The 22,912-nt window shown below is 43.4% G+C and overlaps 1 protein-coding gene across 1 annotated transcript in view; it reads right to left on the bottom strand.

Moving 5' to 3' along the window:
• Nucleotides 1–15,711, bottom strand: part of LOC121276200 (E3 ubiquitin-protein ligase HECW1-like) — a 527,663-nt gene extending 511,952 nt beyond the window's left edge. Inside the window, exon 1 of the mRNA XM_041184341.1 lies at nucleotides 15,432–15,711. Within this exon, the coding sequence (XP_041040275.1) occupies nucleotides 15,432–15,696 (265 nt within the window). The 5' untranslated portion in view covers nucleotides 15,697–15,711. The remainder of the gene's footprint in view (nucleotides 1–15,431) is intronic.
• Nucleotides 15,712–22,912: the final 7,201 nt, after the last annotated feature.

Here is a 22,912-nt window from a genome sequence, read left to right as displayed (position 1 = left end):
GCCCAATTAGCAAGCTTCCCTCAGGTGCAGGTTGTTATTGATGGCACCCATATTGCCATAAAAGCCCCAAATCAACATGCGGACACCTTTGTCCTTCCACTCAATCAATGTACAGGTGCTTTGTGACCACCACAAGATTTTCCTTCAAGTGTGTGCAAGGTTCCCTGGCAGCTGCCATAACTCCTTCATACTAAGGTGTTCCCAACTCCCTCGGCCATTTCAGCCACCAACACAGATCCGTGGTTGGCTTCTAGGGGGAAAGAGCTACTCCTTAAGAACTTGGATAATGACTCTCTTTAGGAACCCACAAACAGCAACAGAGTGCAACTCCAACAGCAGCCATGTCATCACCAGGAGTACCTTCAGGCAGGCATTTGGCATGTTAAAGCTGCACTTCAGGTACCTTGATCACTCAGTTGGAACTTTGCAATATGCCCCAGCAAATGTGTCAAGAATAGTAGTGCAGGGCTGCGTGCTGCAAAACATTGCAGAGCAGAGAGGCTTACAAATTGATGATGACGAGGTCATAGGCAGTGCTTCAACCTCTAAGGAGGACGAAGATGAGTAGGAGGGGGAGGAAGCCCTTGTCCATTTGGAAGATCCTGAAACGGATGAGGATGGGAAGGCTGCCAAAGGCGGAGCAGCTGGAAGGCAGGCCGTGTAGCCAAGGCTGACTCCGTGCAGGAGAGGATCATCGCTAGATGGGTCCTTGTACAAAATAGATTCACATAACCACCTGCAATGTCACAATTGCCATCAGCCAATCCCTGGTGACATCCCTCCACATAAAGAACCTTGTACATTGACTCCATAATTACTCAAGGGACTACCCAACCCCCACAAGGGAGTGAGTCAACATCAATGAGCTGGACTCAGTCACATTCACATGGCTGAAAGCCTCACCATTATAACCAGGGGGCTCATCATATTGCAAACAAACATGGTAATAAGTCATTCACAAACTGGCTCCTTCACGTGAATGCCAATTACAGTAATTGAGGGGCCCATGCCGTCAAATTGCCCATAATCAATCCATGCCCGCAGTGCTGGGAGTGACATGACGTCAGAATTCAAACCCTATTCATGCTGACAGGGTATCACATTCATGTATGTTGTAGCGTATATGCAGTTAAGGCATCTCGTGCATGTGGAGCCCATAACTGTGCAACAACAGAATTTGCACATCGTCTGTTCTGGCTAATGCTCCAAGCTTGGATGGTCAATGAAAGATATAATGAGCATTTCAGTACTTGAGCTTTTGAACACTGGAATCTTACATGATACAGCTGAGATGGACCTCAGCTTGCTGCCTCATTATTTCTGGTAAGTACCACCTTCATAATGTTACCATTCTTTTCGAGCTCTCTAGTGTACAAACACAAACTGAGTCATGTAAAAGTGTAAGTAAATGTACTAAAGAAGTGCTCAAATGGGCAATATGCAATGTGAAAAGTGGAATCATGGTGAACCCATTTGTGCTCTAGGTGAGACAGCACCTTTCGTTCTCACACACACCTATGACATGCCGTCTATATTCCCTCAGAGAAGGTGGAGGCAGGCTGCTCACTCCTCTGTCTAAATGGCAATGAGCAGCGTGGTAGCCAGCCTTGTCATGAAGGCACCTGGAGGCCTCCTTCAGACTGGGGTCTCTGCATCTCTGCATGTACAGCCATGGTTACTGGCACATGTGGAGCAGATGAGGGCTCTGGCGGAGGGGCTGGGGAGGTGGAGGAAAATGAGGGTGCTGAGGAGCTCCTCAGTGATCTGTACAGCCCCGGGGTGGCCTTCAGGTGGGGTTGACAGGGCTGGCTGCTGGTGTGTAGCAATCGTCCATTCCAGCAACTGCTGTGCCAACGGTTCAACCTTCCTGTTGAGGATACGCAGCTCCTCATGTATTTCATGGATGTCAGCATTCATACTCTGAGTGGACTGATCTAGGCCACTGAGGGAGGCTTGCACCCTTTCCTGGCAGAGACGCTTTTCTTGCATCCACTCCAAGTGCTGCTGCGTGTGTCTCTCCATGAGATTGGTCAATCTCTTATGGCCAGAGCTCATGCAGTTATGCTCCCGGAACAATGACAGCGATGGACTCCCCCATTCACAGTCCAAGAGGTCCCACTGCCTCAGGGAACTCTGCCAGATGTCCACACATCTGCTACTGATTATCTAAATACTGTTCCCCAAAAGTTGACTCCTGATGCACCATTTTCCTGCTCACTGGAGCATCATTGTGACTTTCCCCTCTCCTTTGAGGCAGCTGTGCACAGATATCTCTGACTCTTCCTGAACTCGGGTGCACTGACTTCCACCCTGTGCCACTGGCTCTACATGCACAGTATTGCATCTCTTTAATGCTTGTATCTGAGTTCATGGAGTGTGGACTAGATATGACACTGCCTCCTTGGGCATCTCTTCTTCCCTTTGATACCTGAAAGATGATTTGGTGTGGGGGTGTGGGGAGAGTGAGGGAGCAGAGCTGGGACCTTTGTGAAGCACAAATTGAGTTATTTCGGCATGAAAGATTTCAACACCATCTTTATACCTGCTAATAGTGATTCGCCATCACCAATAGACAGCTGCTTAGGGAACCTGGCTACCTCCATGGCCATCTGTTCCACAGGATTTTGCATCTCAGCCAGGCTGAGCAACTGCATTTCTGGGCCATTTCGGGGGCATCCTTCACCCTTTTGGTCTGCAACAGCAACAAAAGTTTATGTTAGCCTGATATACTGTGAAAGAATATTGTTCTTCGCTGCATTTGTGCTTCACAGTGCTCATTCACACCCACCTATATGAACTGTGTAGACATACAAGTCTCAATGTTGAAGCAGGGTTTGTGCCATGTTTCGCATATTAGCTGCAGCATGCAGATATGAGCCTTCCATTGGAGCTCTGTGTGAATAAGCCAAGCTATTCACCATGCCGAACGCAACAGATCATTGAACCTTTTCCTGCACTGAATCTATGAGCGCAGATGGTCTCCTGCTGCACTCGTTGTAGCTGTAATTTGAATCCAGGTTTTCTTGGTTGCTGCAGGGTAGAGGACTGGTCTCCTCTTCTGGACCTCTTCCACCAAAACTTGAAGGTCCAGATTAGAAAAACATGGAGCAGTAAGTCACATCCCTTCCCCCTTGCCTCCTCTGTGTGACATTCTATGAATAAAAATGCAAGGTGAAAGGGTCTTGAGCCATTCACATTTCAATGCTATCATTCACTTTTGTGTGCTTACACACTAACCATTTTCACTATATCATTAATGATTACTGGTAAAGTTTGATGGAGAAAATTGCACTGTGCAAATTCTTGGTACCGTGTATGTTGTGACCATGACTCCAAGGTAGCATGGTGCATTCCATGACCACTGTCTTCCCTACTGGTTTCCAACCTCTTAGTCACTCTGTTATACCATGGCAGTATTCAGCTGTATGGGACCTGATCAACAGTTTGGGAGCTTCCTGATAGATGGGTGGCAAGAGGCAAAGTGGATGCAATAATGGCCATGGCACTTTTCATCATTTTCATTATTCATCCACCCACTGATTCTTGGCAGTTAACTACATGACTACATAACATCTATACCAGGTAGTGGTGACAAGACAATGCCATCTCCATAGTTATGTTTTGAGAATCCACTCCACAGTTTCCATGGTTCAGTAGCGTAGACTTTGATTAGGCAGCAACAATTAAAAATCTCCCATAGGGAAAGCCCATGATGTGCCATTCATTCCAGGGTCAGCTAACAATTAGACAACATTTATAGCGTAGACGCTCACCTGACAAGGTACAGGGACTTCACCATTGATGATCTACCTCTCAAATGGGCCTTTCAGAAGACACACTTTTTACCTATGTCTGAGTCGCCCAACCCACATTGTGCCCGGCTCCGATCACCTACTGCTTCTGGGGTTGCCCACCCTGACTTCTATTCTAGCCCGCCACCCACTCGCCTGCTACGATCCCGGACCGAAAATTGGAAGTTCGGGCAGACATTTTTGGATGTTGGGGTCCTGGAGCCGGGAGTTCTCCCGAGCGCACCGAACCCGGGAGCAAAAATCTGGTTCATTGTGTTTACCAGATTGTTAGTTCTGCCAACTGTCAGGCTGTCAAGTTAAATATCAGCATTGTGAATGTGTAGAAGTCTTCAGATCAGTTTAAGTAGTTCATTTAATGGATAAAAAGGTAGAGTGCATTTACACTATTGAATAATAGCCTCGTATGATAACCAAATGTAAATATTTCATATTTTCCCATTGCTTTTATGTATTCAGTCTAGTCATCTGCTGAAATAGCAGTTCTGAAGTCTCTTGTTTACTCAGAAGGCAGAATAGAATAGGGAAGTGGATGGTTTGGCATATTATCCCAGTCAAGTGTCTTGTTAACAAGCCCAATTGACCCTTGATTATTTATTTAAATATAGCAGGTGACTGCTGATTTTGGCGGCCATCCACCACCATCCCGCCCCCCCCCCCACCCCCCACCATACTATGGGGGTGAGCTCAGGGGTGGGCAGGAAGGTGCTGGGGTGAACAGCCGCCCTATTTTACATGCCCACCCACTGTCAAAAACATACCTGGCGGGGGCATGCAAAGTGCAGCCCAGGGAGTTTAATGGACTCTTGGCTGCAAACCAACTGCCTGATTGCTTCATATGTGATTGACATTGTTTGTACAGCTGCTTTGAAGAGGGTCTTTGTTTACTCATGGAGTTTCATGGGCTATTCATTGGCCAACTGTTATAATGGGGTTTGTGAATTCTGTTCATAAAATGGATAATGGATGTGGGGGTTAAGGGATTGAGGAAGTAAGGGTGAGAATGTGAGAGGGTGAGAGTGAGGGGGTGCTTAAAGTGGTCAGAAGATTCAACTTTACCAATATAGCTGTGCCACTGATTGCCTCGGGAGCATTGGGCTGACGCCTTTTGGAAAAGGTTTGAGCCTTTTAACCTACTTGCTCTGGACTTAGCCCACCTCCATTCCTGCCTTGAGTCTGCCACTGAAGGTGGCAGGCCCAGCTCCAGCAACTTAGGGCTTGGACCCCTGGAAGATCCTGCCTGCCGGCAGTCTCGAGGTGGAGGCAGGCTCATGATGGTGGAATTAGTTCCATCTCCCTATTCCCCCTTGCCAATGTGAAAATACAGCCCAGAGAGTCAAAATGGTCCACCAAAGAAAGAAGAAGGAAGCTGATGATACCATTCCACATATTTCCCAAATATGCTAAGGATTTATGACTGGAAGTAAAAGCATTTCAATTGATTAATTTAATCTTGTAATTATGGCATATATTTTTTTAAATTTCAGAATCCTTATTTTTGGATGTTAGGTATGTTTCAATTCCTGGTGGATTTTTTTTGAAAATGCATTTTGAGTGATTTGGTTGGTTTATCAACAAACCATGATGGTAAAAGTTGGCATTCAAAATTGAAAGGGAAACATTGACATATTCAATTACAATGTGAGATGCTGACACACAGCAAGTGTACCAAGAATCATCACATCAGGAAGAAGTGGTTAATGTGCAGAAAGTATATGATTTTTAATAACATCGTAAGATATTATTGTGTAGCATTGCACATGGGAAGTTAAGCCCAAGTATAGTCTTCAGTTGTAGAGGCTGCATATAATTGGTCCAGTGCATGCAAATATAGTTCAATCACCATTTCAAAGTCACATTTGTCTTTATATTTATATTTCCATTACAAATATTGGAATCTGCTTTAGTAAGCTGCAACATGTCCACTAGAGAGAATGTAACTACAGTGGGTGAAATTTTCCATGCCAGTTGGCGGCAGGCATGTGTGGACAAGATGGCCAGAAATCGGCTTCAAGGCGTCGTGAAACCAGTTTGCAATTGTCCGTTCTGTCCGTCAATGGAAGGCCGTGTTTCCCATCATCAGACATCGGGAACTTCATTGTAATACATCTGCATATCATTATAAATCCAGCTCACTAGAATCATCTCCCCACATTGGATCATCCACGCACTTAAGTGAGCATGTTTCGCAACGTACATAAGCGGTGTGCACCTGGCCAGCTGCTCCTCAAGCTTTGTTTGCCTACCTTGCTTCAGGCAGCACTCACAGTCATTAGCGCCAGCCTTCACAGACAGCACTACATCACTTTTAGGGGGGCTCACGGGCAGGCCTCTACCTACCAGATCAGCCATAAGGCGCAGGTGGCTTTTCAGTGGCTGCAGGGCTGGGGCTTGCTTGGGGAAGGGGAAGAAGTGGCCTTAGGCAAGAGAAGAGGCTGCAGGGTGAGGGCTGTATTGGGGAAGGGCGGGGTATTCCAAAGTATGTGTAGTGGAACATGTTGATCTGTGCGTGTGGCCTCAAGATGGTGAGGGCTGAGGAGGCAAGAGGAGATGAGGCAAGATGGAGACGTGAGGGTGCATCTGAGAGACTGAGTGGTGATGTCCCTTGAGCTGGCAGTGAGTGAGATGCCAGTGAATGCATGATGGCCTTGTGACTGTGTGAGTTTAGAATGATGAGATGGTTGCTTTATCCTGGCAGCACAGATAAGATCTCTTTCTGCATTGGATGGCCAACCTCTTGTATGCAGCATTGGCCCTGATCACCCACTGCCATTGTCAACCAAAGTGGAGTGGTGAGATTGCTAGACCTCCTGTGGCCAGACCAGGGGTAGAGGACATAATGGCGGGCCTCCACAGCATCCAAAAGGCATTACAGGGATGCATTACTGAATCAGGGTGCTGCAGTCTTCTTGCCTTTCAGGGCCATGTCTTCTGTGCAGCAGTCCTGGGCTGGAAGCACTGAGAGATGTGCGCATGGTTTAAATATGGCACCTGGCGTGAGGAATCGGTGAGGTAACGGCGTGGCAGGGAAATGAGAGCCCGCCTGCCAATGAAATGGCATGTTTCCCGGGAATACATGATTAATGATGTCAGATTGGGATGATATGGCCTGAAAAGCATCATTGCGGCCGGCAGGTAAAATGTTCCTTTTCCTGCCTGTTACTGCACTTAGTGGAAATCTGGGATGATTCTGCCCAGTGTGATAAGTTCATGGAAACAGGTGCAGACCTAAGAATTTATATGGGAAAAGTTGACAGAAAATGCATGTTGTGAAAGATTTTTAGCACGCATGCACACACTTATGCTTATATAACAGTGAATGTCATCAAGCTGCAACTCTCCAAAAATCCATATTGGCAGGTTTCACTGCCATCAAACTTTGTATGTCTTGCTGAGCATTGCACTTAAGAGTCCCTTATGGCTGCACTTAAGAGTCCCTTATGGCACTCAAGAGAGAATAAATTAAATTTATGCTTTAAGTGGTTGCTCTGAGTCATTCCATTACTTGATGATGCTACTTCAATTTTATATTAAACTAAATGAAAAGACTCATTTTATTTTTCAAATAACTATTATTTAAAATAATAAGGTCCTTTCTTGGGCCAAGCTTTGCTTGGAGCCAGGGACTTTCATCAACCTAGGAACTGGTCTGGGTTCCCCTATTTACTGTGGTTTTACATTCAGCTATTTAACATGAACATAGAAGTCAGCACAGTTTTGGCCAATATTCATCTCTCAATCAACATCATCAAAAACAGATCTTTCTCTCATTTCTGTTTGTGGAAGCTTGCTGAGCATATCTTTGGCTACCAAAGTTCCTCCAATACACTACTCTTTATAAATACTCCTTATATTGAGGATGCCCTCCATCCTGTTGTGTGGCACTACCATCGTGTTAGATGGGATAGATTTTGAATTGATGTAGCAACTTAAAACTGGGCATCCATGAGGTGCTGTGGGCCATCAGCAGCAACAGAACTGTATCCAACCACAATCTGTAACCTCATGGTCCAACATACCCCCAACTCTGCTATTACCATCAAACTGGGGGATCAATCCTAGTTCAATGAAGAGTACAGGAAGGCATGCCAGGAGTAGCAGGAGGCATACTAAAAATGAGTTGTCAGCCTGGTGAGCTACAACATAGGACTACTTGTATGCCCAACAGTGAAAGTAGCATGTGATAGACAGAGCTAAGCGATTCTACGACCAATGCATCAGGTCTTAGCTCTGCAGTCCTGTTACATCCAGTCATGAATGGTGGTGGCATAGTGGTATTGTCACTGGATTAGTATTCCAGAGACCCAGGGTAATGTTCTGGGGACCTGGGTTTGAATTCCACCAAGGCAGATGGTGAAACTTGAAGTCAATGAAAGTCTGGAATTAAAAGTCTGATGATGACCATGAAATCATTGCGGATCATTGTAAAAATCCATCTGTTCACTAATGCCCTTCAGGGAAGGAAAAATACCATCCTTAACTGGCCTGGCCTACATGTGACTCCAGACCTGGGTGTGGTTGACTCTTAAATGCCCTCTGAACAAGGGCAGTTAGGGATAGGCTGGCCAACCCAGCAATACCCACATCCCATGAACGAGTTTAAATAAAAATTAAACAACTAACTGGAGGAGGAGGCTCCACAAATATCTCCATCCTCAAGGACAAGGCTGAAGCATTTACAACCATGTTTAGCCAGAAGTGCTGAGTAGATGATCTATCTCAGAGGTCTCCAGTATCACAGATGCCAGTCTTCAGCTAATTCGATTCACTCCAAGAAACAGCTGAAGACACTAGATACTGCAAAGGCTCTGGGCCCTGACAATATTCCAGCTATCGTGCTCCAGAACCAACTGCCCCCTTAGCCAAGCTGTTCCAGTATAGCTACAACACTGGCACCTACCCAGCAATATGGAAAACTGCCCAGGTATGTCCTCTCCACAAAAAGCAGGATAAATTCACTCTGGCCAATTATCACTGCATCAGTATACTCTCGATCATCAGCAAAATGATGGAAAGGACCACCGGTAGTGTTATCAAGCAGCACGTACTCACCAATGACTGCTCACTGATGCTCAGTTTGGGTTCTGCCAGGGCCAGTCAGCTCCTGACTTCATTACAGCCTTGGTTCAAACATGGACAAAAGACCTGGACTCAATAGGGTGAGGTGAGAGTGACTGAACTCAACTTCAAGGCTGCATTTGACTGAGTGAGGCACCAAGGAACCCTAGCAAAATTGTGTTCGGTTGGAATCAGGAGGAAACTATGAGGAAAGATTGGATAAGCTGGGGAAGTGAGGAGGCTGAGGGGTGACCTGCTTGAGGTGTACAAGATTATTGATTATTAGGGGCCTAGATATGTTCCCATGCATCTGCTGCCCTTGTCCTTCGAGTTGCTGCAGTGCATCTTGTAGATGGTTTAGAAGGTGCATTGATGGAGTCTTGGTGAGTTGCTGCAGTGCATCTTGTAGATGGTACACACTGCTGCCATTGGTGGAGGGACTGGATGTTGAAGGTGGTAGATGGGGGTGCCAATCAACCAGGTTGGTTGGAGTCATATCTAGCACAAAGGAAGGTGGTTGTGGTTGTTGAAGGTCAATCATCTCAGTCCCAGGACATCACTGCAGGTGTTCCTCAGGGTAATGTCCTAGGCCCAACCATCTTCAGCTGCTTCATCAATGACCTTCCTCCCATCATAAGGTCGGAAGTGGGATGTTCACTGATGATTGCACAATGTTCAGCACCATTCGCTGTTCCTCAGTTACTGAAGCACTCCATGCCCAAATGCAGCAAGGCCTGGACAAGATTCAGGCTTGGGCTGATAAATGGCAAGTAACATTCATACCACACAAGTGCCAGGCAGTGACCATCGCCAACAATACAGAATCCAACCAACTCCCCTTGACTTTTAAAGGCATTACCATGCTGAATCCCCCACTGTCAACATCCTGGGGGTTACAATTGACCAGAAATTGAACTGGACCAGCCATATAAATACTATGGCAACAAGAGCAGGTCAGAAGCTAGGAATCCTGTGGCGAGTAACTCAACATCTGACTCTACAAAGCCTGTCCACAGTCTACAAGGCACAAGTCAGGAGTGTGATGGAATAGTCTCCACTTGCCTGGATCAATGCAGCTCCATCAATACTCAAGAAGCTCAACATCATCCAGGACAAAGTACCCGGTTGATTGCCACCCCCATCTACCACCTTCAACATCCACTCCTTCCACCAGTGGCAGCAGTGTGTACCATCTACAAGATGCACTGCAGCAACTCACCAAGACTCCGTCAAGCACCTTCCAAACCCACAACTTCTACCACCTCGAAGGACAAGGGCAGCAGATACATGGGAACATATCTAGGCCCCTAACATTCTTGTAAACCTCATTCAGGTCACCCCCTCAGCCTCCTCACTTTCCCAGTTTATCCAATCTTTCCTCATAGGTACAATTTCAAGCCCTAGCAGCATTCTTGTAAATCTCCTCTGTACTCTCCCCAGAGCAATTACATCCTTCCTATAATGTGGTGACTGGAACTGTACACAACATTCCAGCTGTGGCCTCACCAACATTTTATACAGTTTCATCATTACATCCCTGCTTTTGTATTCTATATCTCGTCCAATAAAGGAGAGCATTCTATATGATTTCTTCACCACCTCCTCCACCTGTCCTGCCACCTTCAGTGACCTGTGGACATGCACGCTGAGGTCTTTCACTTCCGCTACCCTTCCCAATATCCTCCCATTTAATGTGTGCTCCCTAGTTCCTTTTGCCCTCCCCAAATGCATAACCTCACACTTCTCTGGACTGAATTCCATCTGTCACTTTTCCGCCCACTCAACCAAACCGTTGACATCATCCCAGAACCGACAGCTATCCTCTTCCTTATCAACCAAATGGCCAATTTTTGTGTCATCTGCAAATTTCCCAACCATACCACCCATATTTAAGTCCAAATCATTAGTATATACAACAAACAGCAAGGGACCCAACACTGAGCCCTATGGAATGCCATTGGAAACTGTTTTCCATTCGCAAAAATATCCATCAACCATTACCCTTTCTTTCCTGTCACTGAGCCAATTTTGAATCCAACTTGCCACATTCCCCAGTTTTACATGGGCTTTTACTTTTCAGACCAGTCTGCCATGCGGGACCTTGTGAAATGCTTTACTAAAATCCATGTAGACATCATCCATACACTACCCTCATCAATGCTCCTTGTTACTTCCTCAAAAACTTTGATTAAATTAGTAAGACATGACCTTCCCCTAGCAAAGCCATGCTAACTATCTCTAATTAATCTGTTCCTTTCCAAGTGACAGTTTATTCTGTCCATCAGAATTGATTCTAATAATTTGCCCAGTCAGACTGACTGGCCTATAATTATTTGGTCTATCCCTCACACATTTTTTAAATAATGGTACAACGTTCGCAGGCCCCCAGTCCTCTGGTACCTTGCCTGTATCTAGTGAGGATTGGAAAATGATCCTCAGATTATCCATTATTTCCTCCCTGACTTCCTTTTACAGCATGGGATACAATTCATCCAGTCCTGGTGACATCACCACCTGCAGGTTCCCCTTCAAACCACTCACCTTCCTGACTTGGAACTATATTGCAGCTGGGTTAAAATCCTGGAACTCACCCTCTAACAGCACAATGGATGTACCAACAGTGCATGGATTGCAATGGTTTAAGAAGGCAGCTCACCACTGCCTTCTCAAGGACAATTAAGTATGGGTAATAAAAATGCACGGCCCACATCCTGGGAAATAATTAATAGAAAATAAAAAAAGTAGGCAAATTTCTGAGCAGTGCATAATAGTAGGGGATTTCAACCACCATAATATTAACAGGGATAGAATCAGTAGAACGGATGGAGGGCACAGAATTCTAAAATGTATTCAGAAGAACAATTTGAGCCAAAAAAGAAAGCTTATATCAGATGCCGAGTGCTCAATATTGGAGGAAACCTAAAGGAGTATAGAAAGTGCAGGGATGAAAGTAAAAAGGAAATTAAGAAAATAAAGAGAGAGCATGAAAAAGTATTGGCAAGTAAGATCAAGAAAAGCCCAAAGATGTTTTATAAGCACATAAAGGGTAAGAGGATTGCTTATTGAAGAGCAGGGCATATTCAAAAAGGTAACATGTGTGTGGAGAAATAAACATATGAGCAAAAGAACATATGAATTAGGAGCAGGAGTAGGCCATTTGGCCCCTTGAGCCTGTTCCACCATTTGATAAGATCATCTGATTGTAGGCCTCTTCTCTATTTTCCTGTCTACCCAATATACCCTTTGACTCCCTTGTCAATCAAGAATCTATTTAACGCAGCCTTAGAAATATTCAGTGACCTAGCCTCCATTGCTCTCTGGGGAAGAGAATTCCACAGGTTAACAATCCTCCAAGAGAAAATTTCTCCCCATCTCCATCCTAAATGGGAGACCCCTTATTTTTAAACTGTGTTCCCTGGTTCTAGTCTCTCCCGCAAGAGGGAAGCATCCTTTCAGTATGCACCTTGTCAAGCCTTTAAATGTTAAATAAAAATATTTAAATATTTAAATATCAGGGGGTGAATATTCCCTGCCCCCTGGAGCAGGCTGACGAATCTTTTATGTTTTAATCAGAGTAGTTCTCATTCCTCCAAACTCCAATAGATACATTTTATATCTTGAGGCTATGAGTTCGCTAGTCAAGTAAACTCGAATTGCACACCTTCATATACACCTCTTAGTTGATGCTCATTATCAATAACGGAGAGAGACTGACATAAGAACAAAGTGTGATTGTTTTTGCAACAGAAGGCAGAACAGTAAATCCTTGCATGCTCCCCAAACCACCTCCAGCTCAAGACTTGCAGGTAACCAGTAACCCGTGCCGTACAGTGATTGGTCAGTACTGTCACATCGTTAGTCCACTTGCATTCTCTTAAAGGTACATGGCACTCAACTTTACCACAATACAGGCCCAACCTGTCCAACTTTTCCTCATAAGATAATGCTCCCTATCCCAGGTATTAGTTCAGTGAACCTTCTCTGAATTGCTTCTAATGCAATTATATAATTTCTTAAATAAGGAGACCAAAAATATACACAGTACTCCAGACATGGTCTCACCAATGCCCTGTGCAACTGTAGCAAAGCTTCCTTACTTTTATATTCCATTCCCCTTGCAATAAATGACATCACTCCATTTGCCTTCCTAACATTTGCTGTACCTGCAGACTAACTTCTTCTGATTCATGTACCAGGACACCCAGATCCCTCTGTACTGCAGAGTTCTGCAATCTCTCTCCATTTAAATAATATGCTGCTTTTCTATTTTTCCTGTCAAAGTTTACAAGTTCACATTTTCCCACATTATATTCCATTTGCCAATTTTTTGCCCACACACTTAACACACCTATATTCCTTTGCAGACTCCTTACTTCCTCTTCACAACTTACTTTCCTATTTATCTTTGTGTCATTGGAAAATTTAGCAACCATACATTTGGTCCATTCATCCACGTCATTGATATAGATTGTAAATAGCTGAGGCCCCTGCACTGATCCCTGTTACACTAGTTACAGCTTGCCAACCTGGAAATGACCCATTTATCCCTATTCTCTGCTCCCTGTTTCAGCCTTGTAGTTCCGTGACAGGCCCATGGAGAGCAGGCTCCTATTTCCCTCTGACCTCTTGCTGGGGTGAGGCCTGTGCAGCACTAGCAAAGTTGCTACACAGTGATAAAATGGCCCTTAAATAAGGCCTTAATTTGTCTTGATTGCCTGTCCACCTCGGTCAAGTGCATTGCCTATTCCTGTGGCAGCCATCACAGCAAACTAGCCCGTAGCTGGGACAGCATAAAAGAGCTATCGTGCTGGAATTTTCCGCTAATTTTCTGGCTTCATCAGCCTCCAAGCCCGCCTCCAGGGGGCCGGGAAAATTCACCCGCCCCCAGTATTTAAGTGTTTAAGGCACCTTGCTACTTTGGTCAACTGCCTGCCTTCCCATCTCAGTTAAAGCCAGACGTGGGTGAGTTGGAGGCAGATTTGAGTTGGGATTTTGACTTTCAAGATTTTAAATTCCAACGTGACCCAGATCTTCCCTATTTCGGTTAAAACTCAGTTGGCGCTTTATGATTAATTTAGAATTTGTTAATTGTAATTAATTTTACATGTAACGATCACGAGCAAACATTTAACACATTGATATTAGATGCTTTACATAAATATGGTAACATCAAGCAGGTGACAAACTTGCTTGAAAATAGTAAACATCTTTTATTCCAGTCATGTGTCCAATCAGGTTCTAGCAATTATATAATTTGCAGATTTCATATAAATATTGAATGTCATACAACCTCGCATAATTCAAGAAAGATTGATAAGTGAATTGCTATCCAATGTATTGCCTTCTTCATTATACACTGGCATAATCATTACACTGCATAATTTCATAGTTTTGAGGAACCAAAGGTTTTTTAAAAAAATGTAGATACATTTGATTTGACTTTCATGAATTTGCATTGACTAATTTTGAAGTAAAATGATGACAGTTTGAACTTCTTTGACATGTAGGTTTAAAAAGGTGTCATAATTAGTTGTTCACAAAATCCAAAGTCAAAGCCACAGGATGGCAGGGGATTTCATAATGAATGGTGATAATCACCCATGATCATAGTTACATTGGGTCCTGCCAGCTCAGACATGTATTGCTTATCTGCTCACCAGGCAATGGGTGAACATATAGCCTTAGGTCACTAAGTAATGCCTATCAAGACTTAGTTCATGCAGATAAGATTGGACAATGACATCTTTCTGAAAGGGGCAGGTGGATGGAAGCCTAGAAATACCCAATTCAGGCCACTGAAGTTTTCAATTCAGCTCACAATATAATTTTCACAATTTTTACAATTTGACTTTTACCAGTTAATTATTATGAAAGATTAAGAACATGCCCATTGCAATGCTGTCAGCGACTCTGTAGAAGCCATTAACCATCAGGCATCAATCTTTAATCCAACTAATTTGTGATCAAGGCACAGTAATGTGGAAATTAAGTGGTCTGCTCTACTTGTGGATGACACTCCAAACATGGCTGATGCCAAGTAAGCAAATTGAATCATTGAAAAGGAAAAGGATCTACCTACAATAAATAAGTCTTACTGTAAAGCAGCAGAGTTAAGCAATGGGATTATAAACTCTGACAAAGCAATCAGTGTTAGAATTTCCTCAAGGGTTTCCCAATCTCCTGCCTTAATTTTAGCAGAAGATTAGTTGAAAGCCCAGAGAAATTGTGTAAGCCGCCACTTTCACTATTTCCCCAGAATTTTGGAGGAAAATCTCATCAATTCACTTATCAATCTTTCTTGAATTATGTCATGTTGTATAAAATATGCAAATTATATGATAGCTAGAAACTGATCAGACACTTGACTGGAATAAAAGATGTTCACTATTTACAAGCTAGCTTGTCATCTGCTCAATGTTACCATGTTAATGTAAAGCATTTGGAGTGTTTGCATGACATGAAACTTTGCAATATTTAAAATAAATTATCAATAACTATAGACACTACATGTAATTAATAGACTAATTCTCCAGGTAAATGATCAATGATTGGAAACCGTCTTACCTACAAGATACATTCCAATCCAGTCCCCAGCATCTACCTCCTCCTTGATGTCCCAACAGATAATAAGGTCCTGTGACTGGCCAATGGTATATCGGGAACTGCTGACCATCAAGGTGGAACGACTCCCTGAATTCACCAGGTTTGTGTCGCTGTTTGCTCTTGGGATGGTGACAGCCATGTTGCGAAACTGCTCAGGATTGTAGCTGTACCTGAGGGGATCTTTACATCGACGGCGGTTCTGAGAGTTTCTGGAAGGCGATGCCATAGCTGCCAAACCCAGAAACCTATTCTGGTATAAATTCTGAAATAATATAATTAGATTTTTAATACCATATCAAGGTTCTGAACCCAAGTTGTCATGCTTATCTACAATAACTATAGTTATGAATAAATGAATGATGATAGCATGAGGACCAATATGTTTATCAAACACATTCTGCAAAGTTATTTTAGTCGCCACGATCAATCATTCGTACAATATCTTGTTAATTACCATGTTTCAGAACAAATAATTATTATTGATAAAATGGAAGTGCAACACTCATGAAGTACAATGGAATTAGGCAGCATGCTGCTTTAAGCATTTCTCCTCACTAAAATCATTTAAAAATTAAGAACGGTACCCTAGGTTATTACAGAAAGATGAAGAGTTGAAGAATCTTTCAAACTGTATTTATTGTCATAAAATGTGCTCATTTCTCACCTTTCATGTGCTTAATGGAGAAATTAGCTTGTTTCAGAAAGTAAATTAAAATTTATTCATTAAAAACATTCAATGTATGTCTTTTAGATAAATTCATGTTACCGTATATTCTGACATCCTTTCCACCACAGCAGTTCAGTTCCATCCCCCCTGACAATGCTGTCTGGGTAAAATGATTTTGGACAGCTATAGCACATAACTTTACTTGGAAACTGGTGGAAATGTTACCTGTTAATCATGCTAACGGAAACCTCAGTTATAAAAAGAGACTTCGACTTCAAGCTTAGTTATTAATTGTATCTTAATCACAGGTTATTTTAAAATGATCTTTCAGAAGATTTCACAAGGAAGCAAATTTTGTTGTTATTGAACTGTAGTACCAACATTTTTTCAGAATTTGTTAATTATTTCCCAGTGCGCCTCTTCCAAAAAGACTATCAAAAGGCTCACACAGACAATCCTCTGCTTCCTTCCTACACAAGCCACAATTAAAATCAATACTGATAGGACAGCAAGATAATTTAACAGCTGGCCTACTTCAAATTACTTCTGAAAATGTATTGAACATACACACCAAAAATTCACACTGACATTTCACTGTTTCTGCAGTAGTTTTAATGAGAGAAATGGTTTTCGATGCCCCCAGACATGTGAATGAACCGCCAGTGAGTTTCTCTCAAGTGACAGCTAGGCAGCTGAGGTGATTTGAACTAAAGACCTATCCATGTGCATGTGTTTTTGTCCCTTATGCCAGGTTTAATTTATTGTAAGGGAGGCGTCAGATTCAGACAGAGAAAAAGTTACATGAGGGTTTAAACTAAGAACTAAGTGGACTCAAGCATCAGCTCTGAAATGAGACAAACCTCTCATCTTTCACTAAAAATAAATGGAGTAAAACCATGCCATAAAACCAATCAGCCTTAATTTGTGAATTGAAAATAACTTGTGATTCTAAACTCTTTAAAAATTTATCCAAATTCTTGTCTCTTAATCTGAAATTAACATTTTTCTTCAAGTACATCTGCAAACCAGTGAAGGGAGCTATCATGACCAAAATCAATATGAGGTTACAACAATAAAAATGTCAACTAAGTGAAACAAAAAAGGCAAATCAAAAACACCAAAGGTATGAAATTAGGCCAAAATAAAACCAAAGGTGGTGCTACTTTTCCAGAATGTAATATTTCAGTATACATTTGCAGTTAGATAATAAAATAGACTTATGTTCAATTGGCGATTATTTTAACAGTTATACACATATAGTCATGCTTCCAAATAACAAAACAGACTGAAAACCAGCCAGTCCACAATGATATTGGCCAGCCCAGATAAACTTGCAGCAAGCAGAAAAAAGATAGCCATCCCACTGGGCAAATGTTCATGGATATAAATGAATCTCCTTCACATGGTTTAGAAAGTATGACAGAGCCTGTGTTGTTGAATGAATCACTTTTTTTAAAAACCTGTGTTTGTAGTGTAAGAGTTTCACATAAAAGGGGTGAACTTGGGACTGAGTACAGTACTGCCCATGCTGCAATGTAAAAGAACACATGTCCCAAGCCTAGCAGGCAGTCTTGGCCTGGACAGAGACATGTGCAGAGGCAAGCACGGAGACAACACCTAGCTTAGACCTTATACTGTATATATGTATATATTTACTAGCAGTCAATGAACACTTGCTGTTAAACTATTTAAGACTCAGAACCTCTTCATGAGTCCTACCGAACTACATACACCATCTTACAACATGGTGGCAGCTTTCAGAACAACCCAGAACCTCAGAAGCTGGAGAAGAAATTTAAAACCTGGAAGATTGAAAAAACAGCATTCTGACCTCATTAAAAACATCAGAAGCAAAGGTGCAGAAGGAGATCATCAAATAAAAGCACCAAAGCAGAATTGGAAGCGGAGGCAGAAATAAAACTCCACACTGAAGCAGAAGACACTATTGAATCCCGTGGAAGCCCAGCTTCAAATATCCAAAGAGCGCAGAGTCAGAAGACCTACTGGGGTGAGCTAAAACATTAAGTTCTTGGCCAGCACAAGTTTAAAAAAGCTTTTAAGTCAGCAGCAGTCAAAATTGCCATTTTAAAATGCATAACGAACAGCCTGAGTCCCAAGTAGGCACCTGAGCACCTGGTGGCCGAGCTCACTCCGAACAATACATAAAGATTTGGCATTTTAAACCCAAGTAAAAGCTGGGAATCAATGGTTTCAAGTCCTCAGGTAATGCGGGGAAGAGCCATAACAGTCACCCAGAGAGTCACTGCTGAAAACTTTAAACGAAGAAATCACGAATGCCATTACTGCAGGAGTCCGCCAAAACTCACAAGTGCAGGAAACTTCATTGAGAAGAAGTATATTGCAGTGCCATCTCGGATTTCCTTACAGCATTTAAAGCTGCACACAGATTCAAAATTTAATAACCATGGATCAAAAAACTACATTACCAGTCAGGTTTGGACTCATCCAAGGCCTAGGCCAGTCACAAAATTGGGGACATTGTGGAAAGAGATTCCTTAGATACATGATTGCTTCAGGTCTAGATAAAAAAGGCAGAAGCAGGTTAACACACTGCTTTATTCAGTAGGTCTAATAGCTAACAATATAATAGATAGACAAGGAATCAATGAATCCTCAGCAAAATCTGATGAAGTTTTAAAAACATTTGACACATATTTTAATCTGAGCAGTAATATGATCCTGGAAAGAGTAAAGTTTAACAAACTTGTCCAACAGCCAGGAGAACTGGTTGACTCCTTCATTAATGAGCTGCACAGGATGGCTGAAGACTGTGACTACAGCGAACTGAAATCAAAGCTAATTAGGACAGAATTGTTGTCAGAGTGGCAGTTGATGTACTCTCAGACATGCTTCAAGTTAAGGAAGATTTGATTCAAGAAAAAGCCATTCAGATGGTCAGGCAATCCGAAGTCTGTTTACAAAACAGACCCACCTTAAGGAGCGAATGCAAGCCATGGTACAGAAAACACCCACTGTCCAGTAGTAACCAGCAGAGGAACAGGGACACTCCAGGCCAAGGGAAGCAATACCCTACCCAATCACATTAGAGGGTGGGTGACCATCCCAGTGCTGTGGAGTCAACCCCATCTCCTCCACCCCTCACCGCCACCACAGGCATGACCAATGTCTAGCACACTCAGCACAGTGGGCAGAATTTTCTGCCTACCGGGCGGACAGGCCCGACCCAATTTCCAACAGGTGGGGAGCTGATCACTGCCGGAGAAGCAGGGCCCACCGCCATTTTAAGTGGGCGGGACAATAAAGGCCCGCTAGCGTGACGCCCAACAGGAAGCGCTATGCCATTTCTGTGCAGGCGGGGGGGGTTTCCCCAAGAGCGAGAGTGCACTCTTTCACGCTTGCCCATGAAAGAACGCACATCTCCCTGAGGCTAAGTGTTATCTCAGGGAGATCGCTGACAGCTGTATAAACATTAAAAATAGAAAAAAGAAAATCCTTAACATGTCCCCCTAATGTGACAATGTTACACGAGATTGGAAATGTTAATAAATTTCACTAAAACTTTATTAAACTTTTTTAAACCCTACATGAAACCTCATCCCACCGGTGGATGAGGTTTCATGTTTTTTCAGAAGCCCACTGGGGCTCGTGGCCTGCTCACCAACATTAAGGTTGGACGGACAGGTCCTTTAATTGTTTTAATGATCCTGTCAATGGCCTCAGTTGGCCATCGACAGGTTGGTGGACAGACAGATGATTTGGCTGCGCATCTGCCTTCCTGAAGATTTAAATGGGGTGGGATGATGTCGGGGTTCCCCCCAACGTCATCCCGCATCATTTTACGCGGTGGCAAGCGGGCCCCGCCCCCTGCTCGCCAACGGCAAAATTCAGCCCAGGGTTTCAATTGCAACCACATAGGACACTTCGGAAAGCTATGCAAATCCAGTACAACCAGAAGCACAGAGCAGACGCACAAGGTCGAGGTACCACAACAAAGGGTCACATAACCATGCATCTTGGGTGAAGTCAATGAGCAGGGATTTTCATTCTGGAAAGCAGACATCTCAGTTACTGGTCATCTCACAAAGTTTAAATTGGACAAGGGAGCCAGTGTTACGGAACTGTCGAAGAAGGAATTGTGGCTGAGAGACATCTGGCTATGAACGACTGACGCGCCACTCAATGACTCCAGAGGAATCTATCTTCCGGTTATTGGAATTATTTTGAAACCACTGAGGCATGGCGGAAAGCAAATATTTGAAGTCATGTGCATCCTCCGTAAATAGTCTTTTTCTCTTCTGAGCAGAAGAGCCTGTGTAGCCCTGAGTCTTCTTAAAACAGCGGAAGACATCAGTTCTACCTTTGCTGTCAATTTCACAGAACTGCAAGCTCCTGAGAGCCCCAACAGAAAAGATACTCTCAACTGGGACTTCAGCCCTGAATTGTCTTCACTCTTTGCAGGGCTGATTTGTCCGTTTTCTTTGCAGGTGCCAGAAGCTCCTCATTGGTCAGACCAGCCAACGACTCAGGTGATCATATGGACTCAAAACGTTAACTCTGTCTTTCTCTCCACAGATGCTGTCTGACCTGCTGAGTTTTTCCAGCAAATTTTTGCTTTTGACTCAGATAGTTACCATAGTGCCTGGAGCGGAAGACAGACAAGAGAGGAAACAGCAGCAAGAATAGCCTCAATCTCCGGCTCCAACATCTGTTGGGAAGATACCTCAAGGCACCTTGACACAGATGCTGCAACCTCCAGCGAGTACAACCATCAGCCAGATGATTTGGAAACAGAGAAGTAGCAATCAGCTGATTACAGCATAGCTCAGTAAAGCAAGGAAGCAAATCAATGAGAACATTGTTGCACAGGAAGCTAAACTACAAGGTGAACCCATTGATATGACCCACCTACACAATAGGAAGAGACACCTTCCACTTCAATGTGCATCGTAGCAAATCACACGAACATACACTGTGCACTGTAGATGAGCTGAGAGTTTGTTCTCCCCATAAGGAATGGGATAAACCAATGACCATCAATAACACCAGATGGGAGTTGAGAAAAAGTGGTTCAACTCCAAAGAATGAGAAAAAGTGGATTTGGATCGACCAACCAAATGCCAGAGTGACCACATTTAAATCAACCTCTTATTTAACAAGGTTTTCCCACTGCAACAGAGCCTATCATTCCCACAACTGCTGTAAAGACAAGATCTGGAAGGATTGTAAAGCCTTCAGACCACCTGAACCTGTATACACAGAGACTTGATGGGGGGAGAAAGGATAGAAGAAGTAATGTAAATACATTGGATATACATGATTGCATTGTAAATATGTTGGGTAAAGAATTGGGGGCAGGTGTAGTATAAAGGTCTGGCATAGAAAGGGTTAACGCAGGACAGTGTACAATGCCGCCCACACTGTGATGTCAAGGGACACATGACCTGAGTCTAGAGGGCAGCCTTGGACTGGACAGAGATGTGTTGGAGGCAAGCATGGAGACAGCTCCTAGATTAGCCTTTTATTGTATATAAGTACATAATTACTAGTCATTATTGTTAAACCATTTAAGATTCAGAACCTCTTCATGAGACCCACCAAACTATACACATCTTACAATACTGTTCTCCTTTCACTTTCTTCCACACATTTTCTACTACTTGCCATCCAATTTTTTAATAAAAGTTTCTAATCTTTGCTTAGAAGCTCCATTCTTACCTCGCTCCCTGATGGTGCGAAAGTTCCACTGTGGAACGGGACCTTGAGGCCACAGGTTGATCAACTCGATTCACACAACAGAACTCTGAGTCCTGCCAATACAATCAGCAGGGAGAGAGGTAAGTATGGAACTTGTAAACATATTATAAAAGCAGTGCTTTATCATTGTAAGTCTGTGGGCTGGATCCATATTGGAAAGTAGCTGCATAATGACAACTCTGAAAGGTGCAAAGGATTGAAATACTGCCCTTTTATCTCTGGATTTAAGTACAAACCCAGTTCAGACTGATGGATGGAAAGCCTCCTCTCTGCCAGTCAGCTATCACTGCTTGAAGTGAATTTGAGCAGCTTTAATCGAATTAATCAATAAATAATTAAAATAGTGGATCTATATCCATGGCATGACACTGGCTATAACTGCATCAGTTGATGTCCTCACTTAGCAATCACTGTGGTAGGAAATGGAAACATTCACAAGGGGTTTTCTCAGGGTCAGCCAAGGGGTTTTACTGTTTATGTAATCCCGGCTACACATGACAGGGGTGCAGCAGAATACTGTAAGTGAGACAGTGTTTCTTTTCCTTGAACTGACATTCCTCAACTTTAATGAGTGCATTTCTTTTTAAAGATTGCCTGGTGACCTAGACATTTGATCAAGAATGGAGTGAGATAATGGCTTATTGAAATGATTTATTCCACTCTAGCTTTTTGATGAATATTGCAGAGCATGGTATATGTGCTCTGCCTGAAGGCAGGTCTTTGGTTCATTGTCTGCTGATGCTTCATCTGAGCTATCTTCAGTAGTTGTTAGTGGTGGTTTGCCATTGCCTTCCACTCTCAGGAGCAGGGAAAGGAAGCAGTCCCAAATCTACTTCAGCCAGAACAGAAATTGAACCCATGGGGAAGGATTTTTACGTCAGTGTGTGGGCACAATCGGTGGGCCCGGGAACAGCCAGGGGATGGACCACCGCCTGCGCTCAGCTCCCGACCGCGATTCCAAACAGGCTGGCCAATTAACAGCCAGCTAGCGTGAAACGTTCGCTGAAATGCTCAGTGCTGCCAGGGTGGGGGTGGGAGG

The sequence above is a fragment of the Carcharodon carcharias genome, chromosome 3, assembly GCF_017639515.1.
Source record: "Carcharodon carcharias isolate sCarCar2 chromosome 3, sCarCar2.pri, whole genome shotgun sequence".
Classification (NCBI taxonomy): domain Eukaryota; kingdom Metazoa; phylum Chordata; class Chondrichthyes; order Lamniformes; family Lamnidae; genus Carcharodon; species Carcharodon carcharias.
Note: the sequence above shows the minus strand (reverse complement) of the source record. Positions and strands in the feature narration are given on the sequence as shown.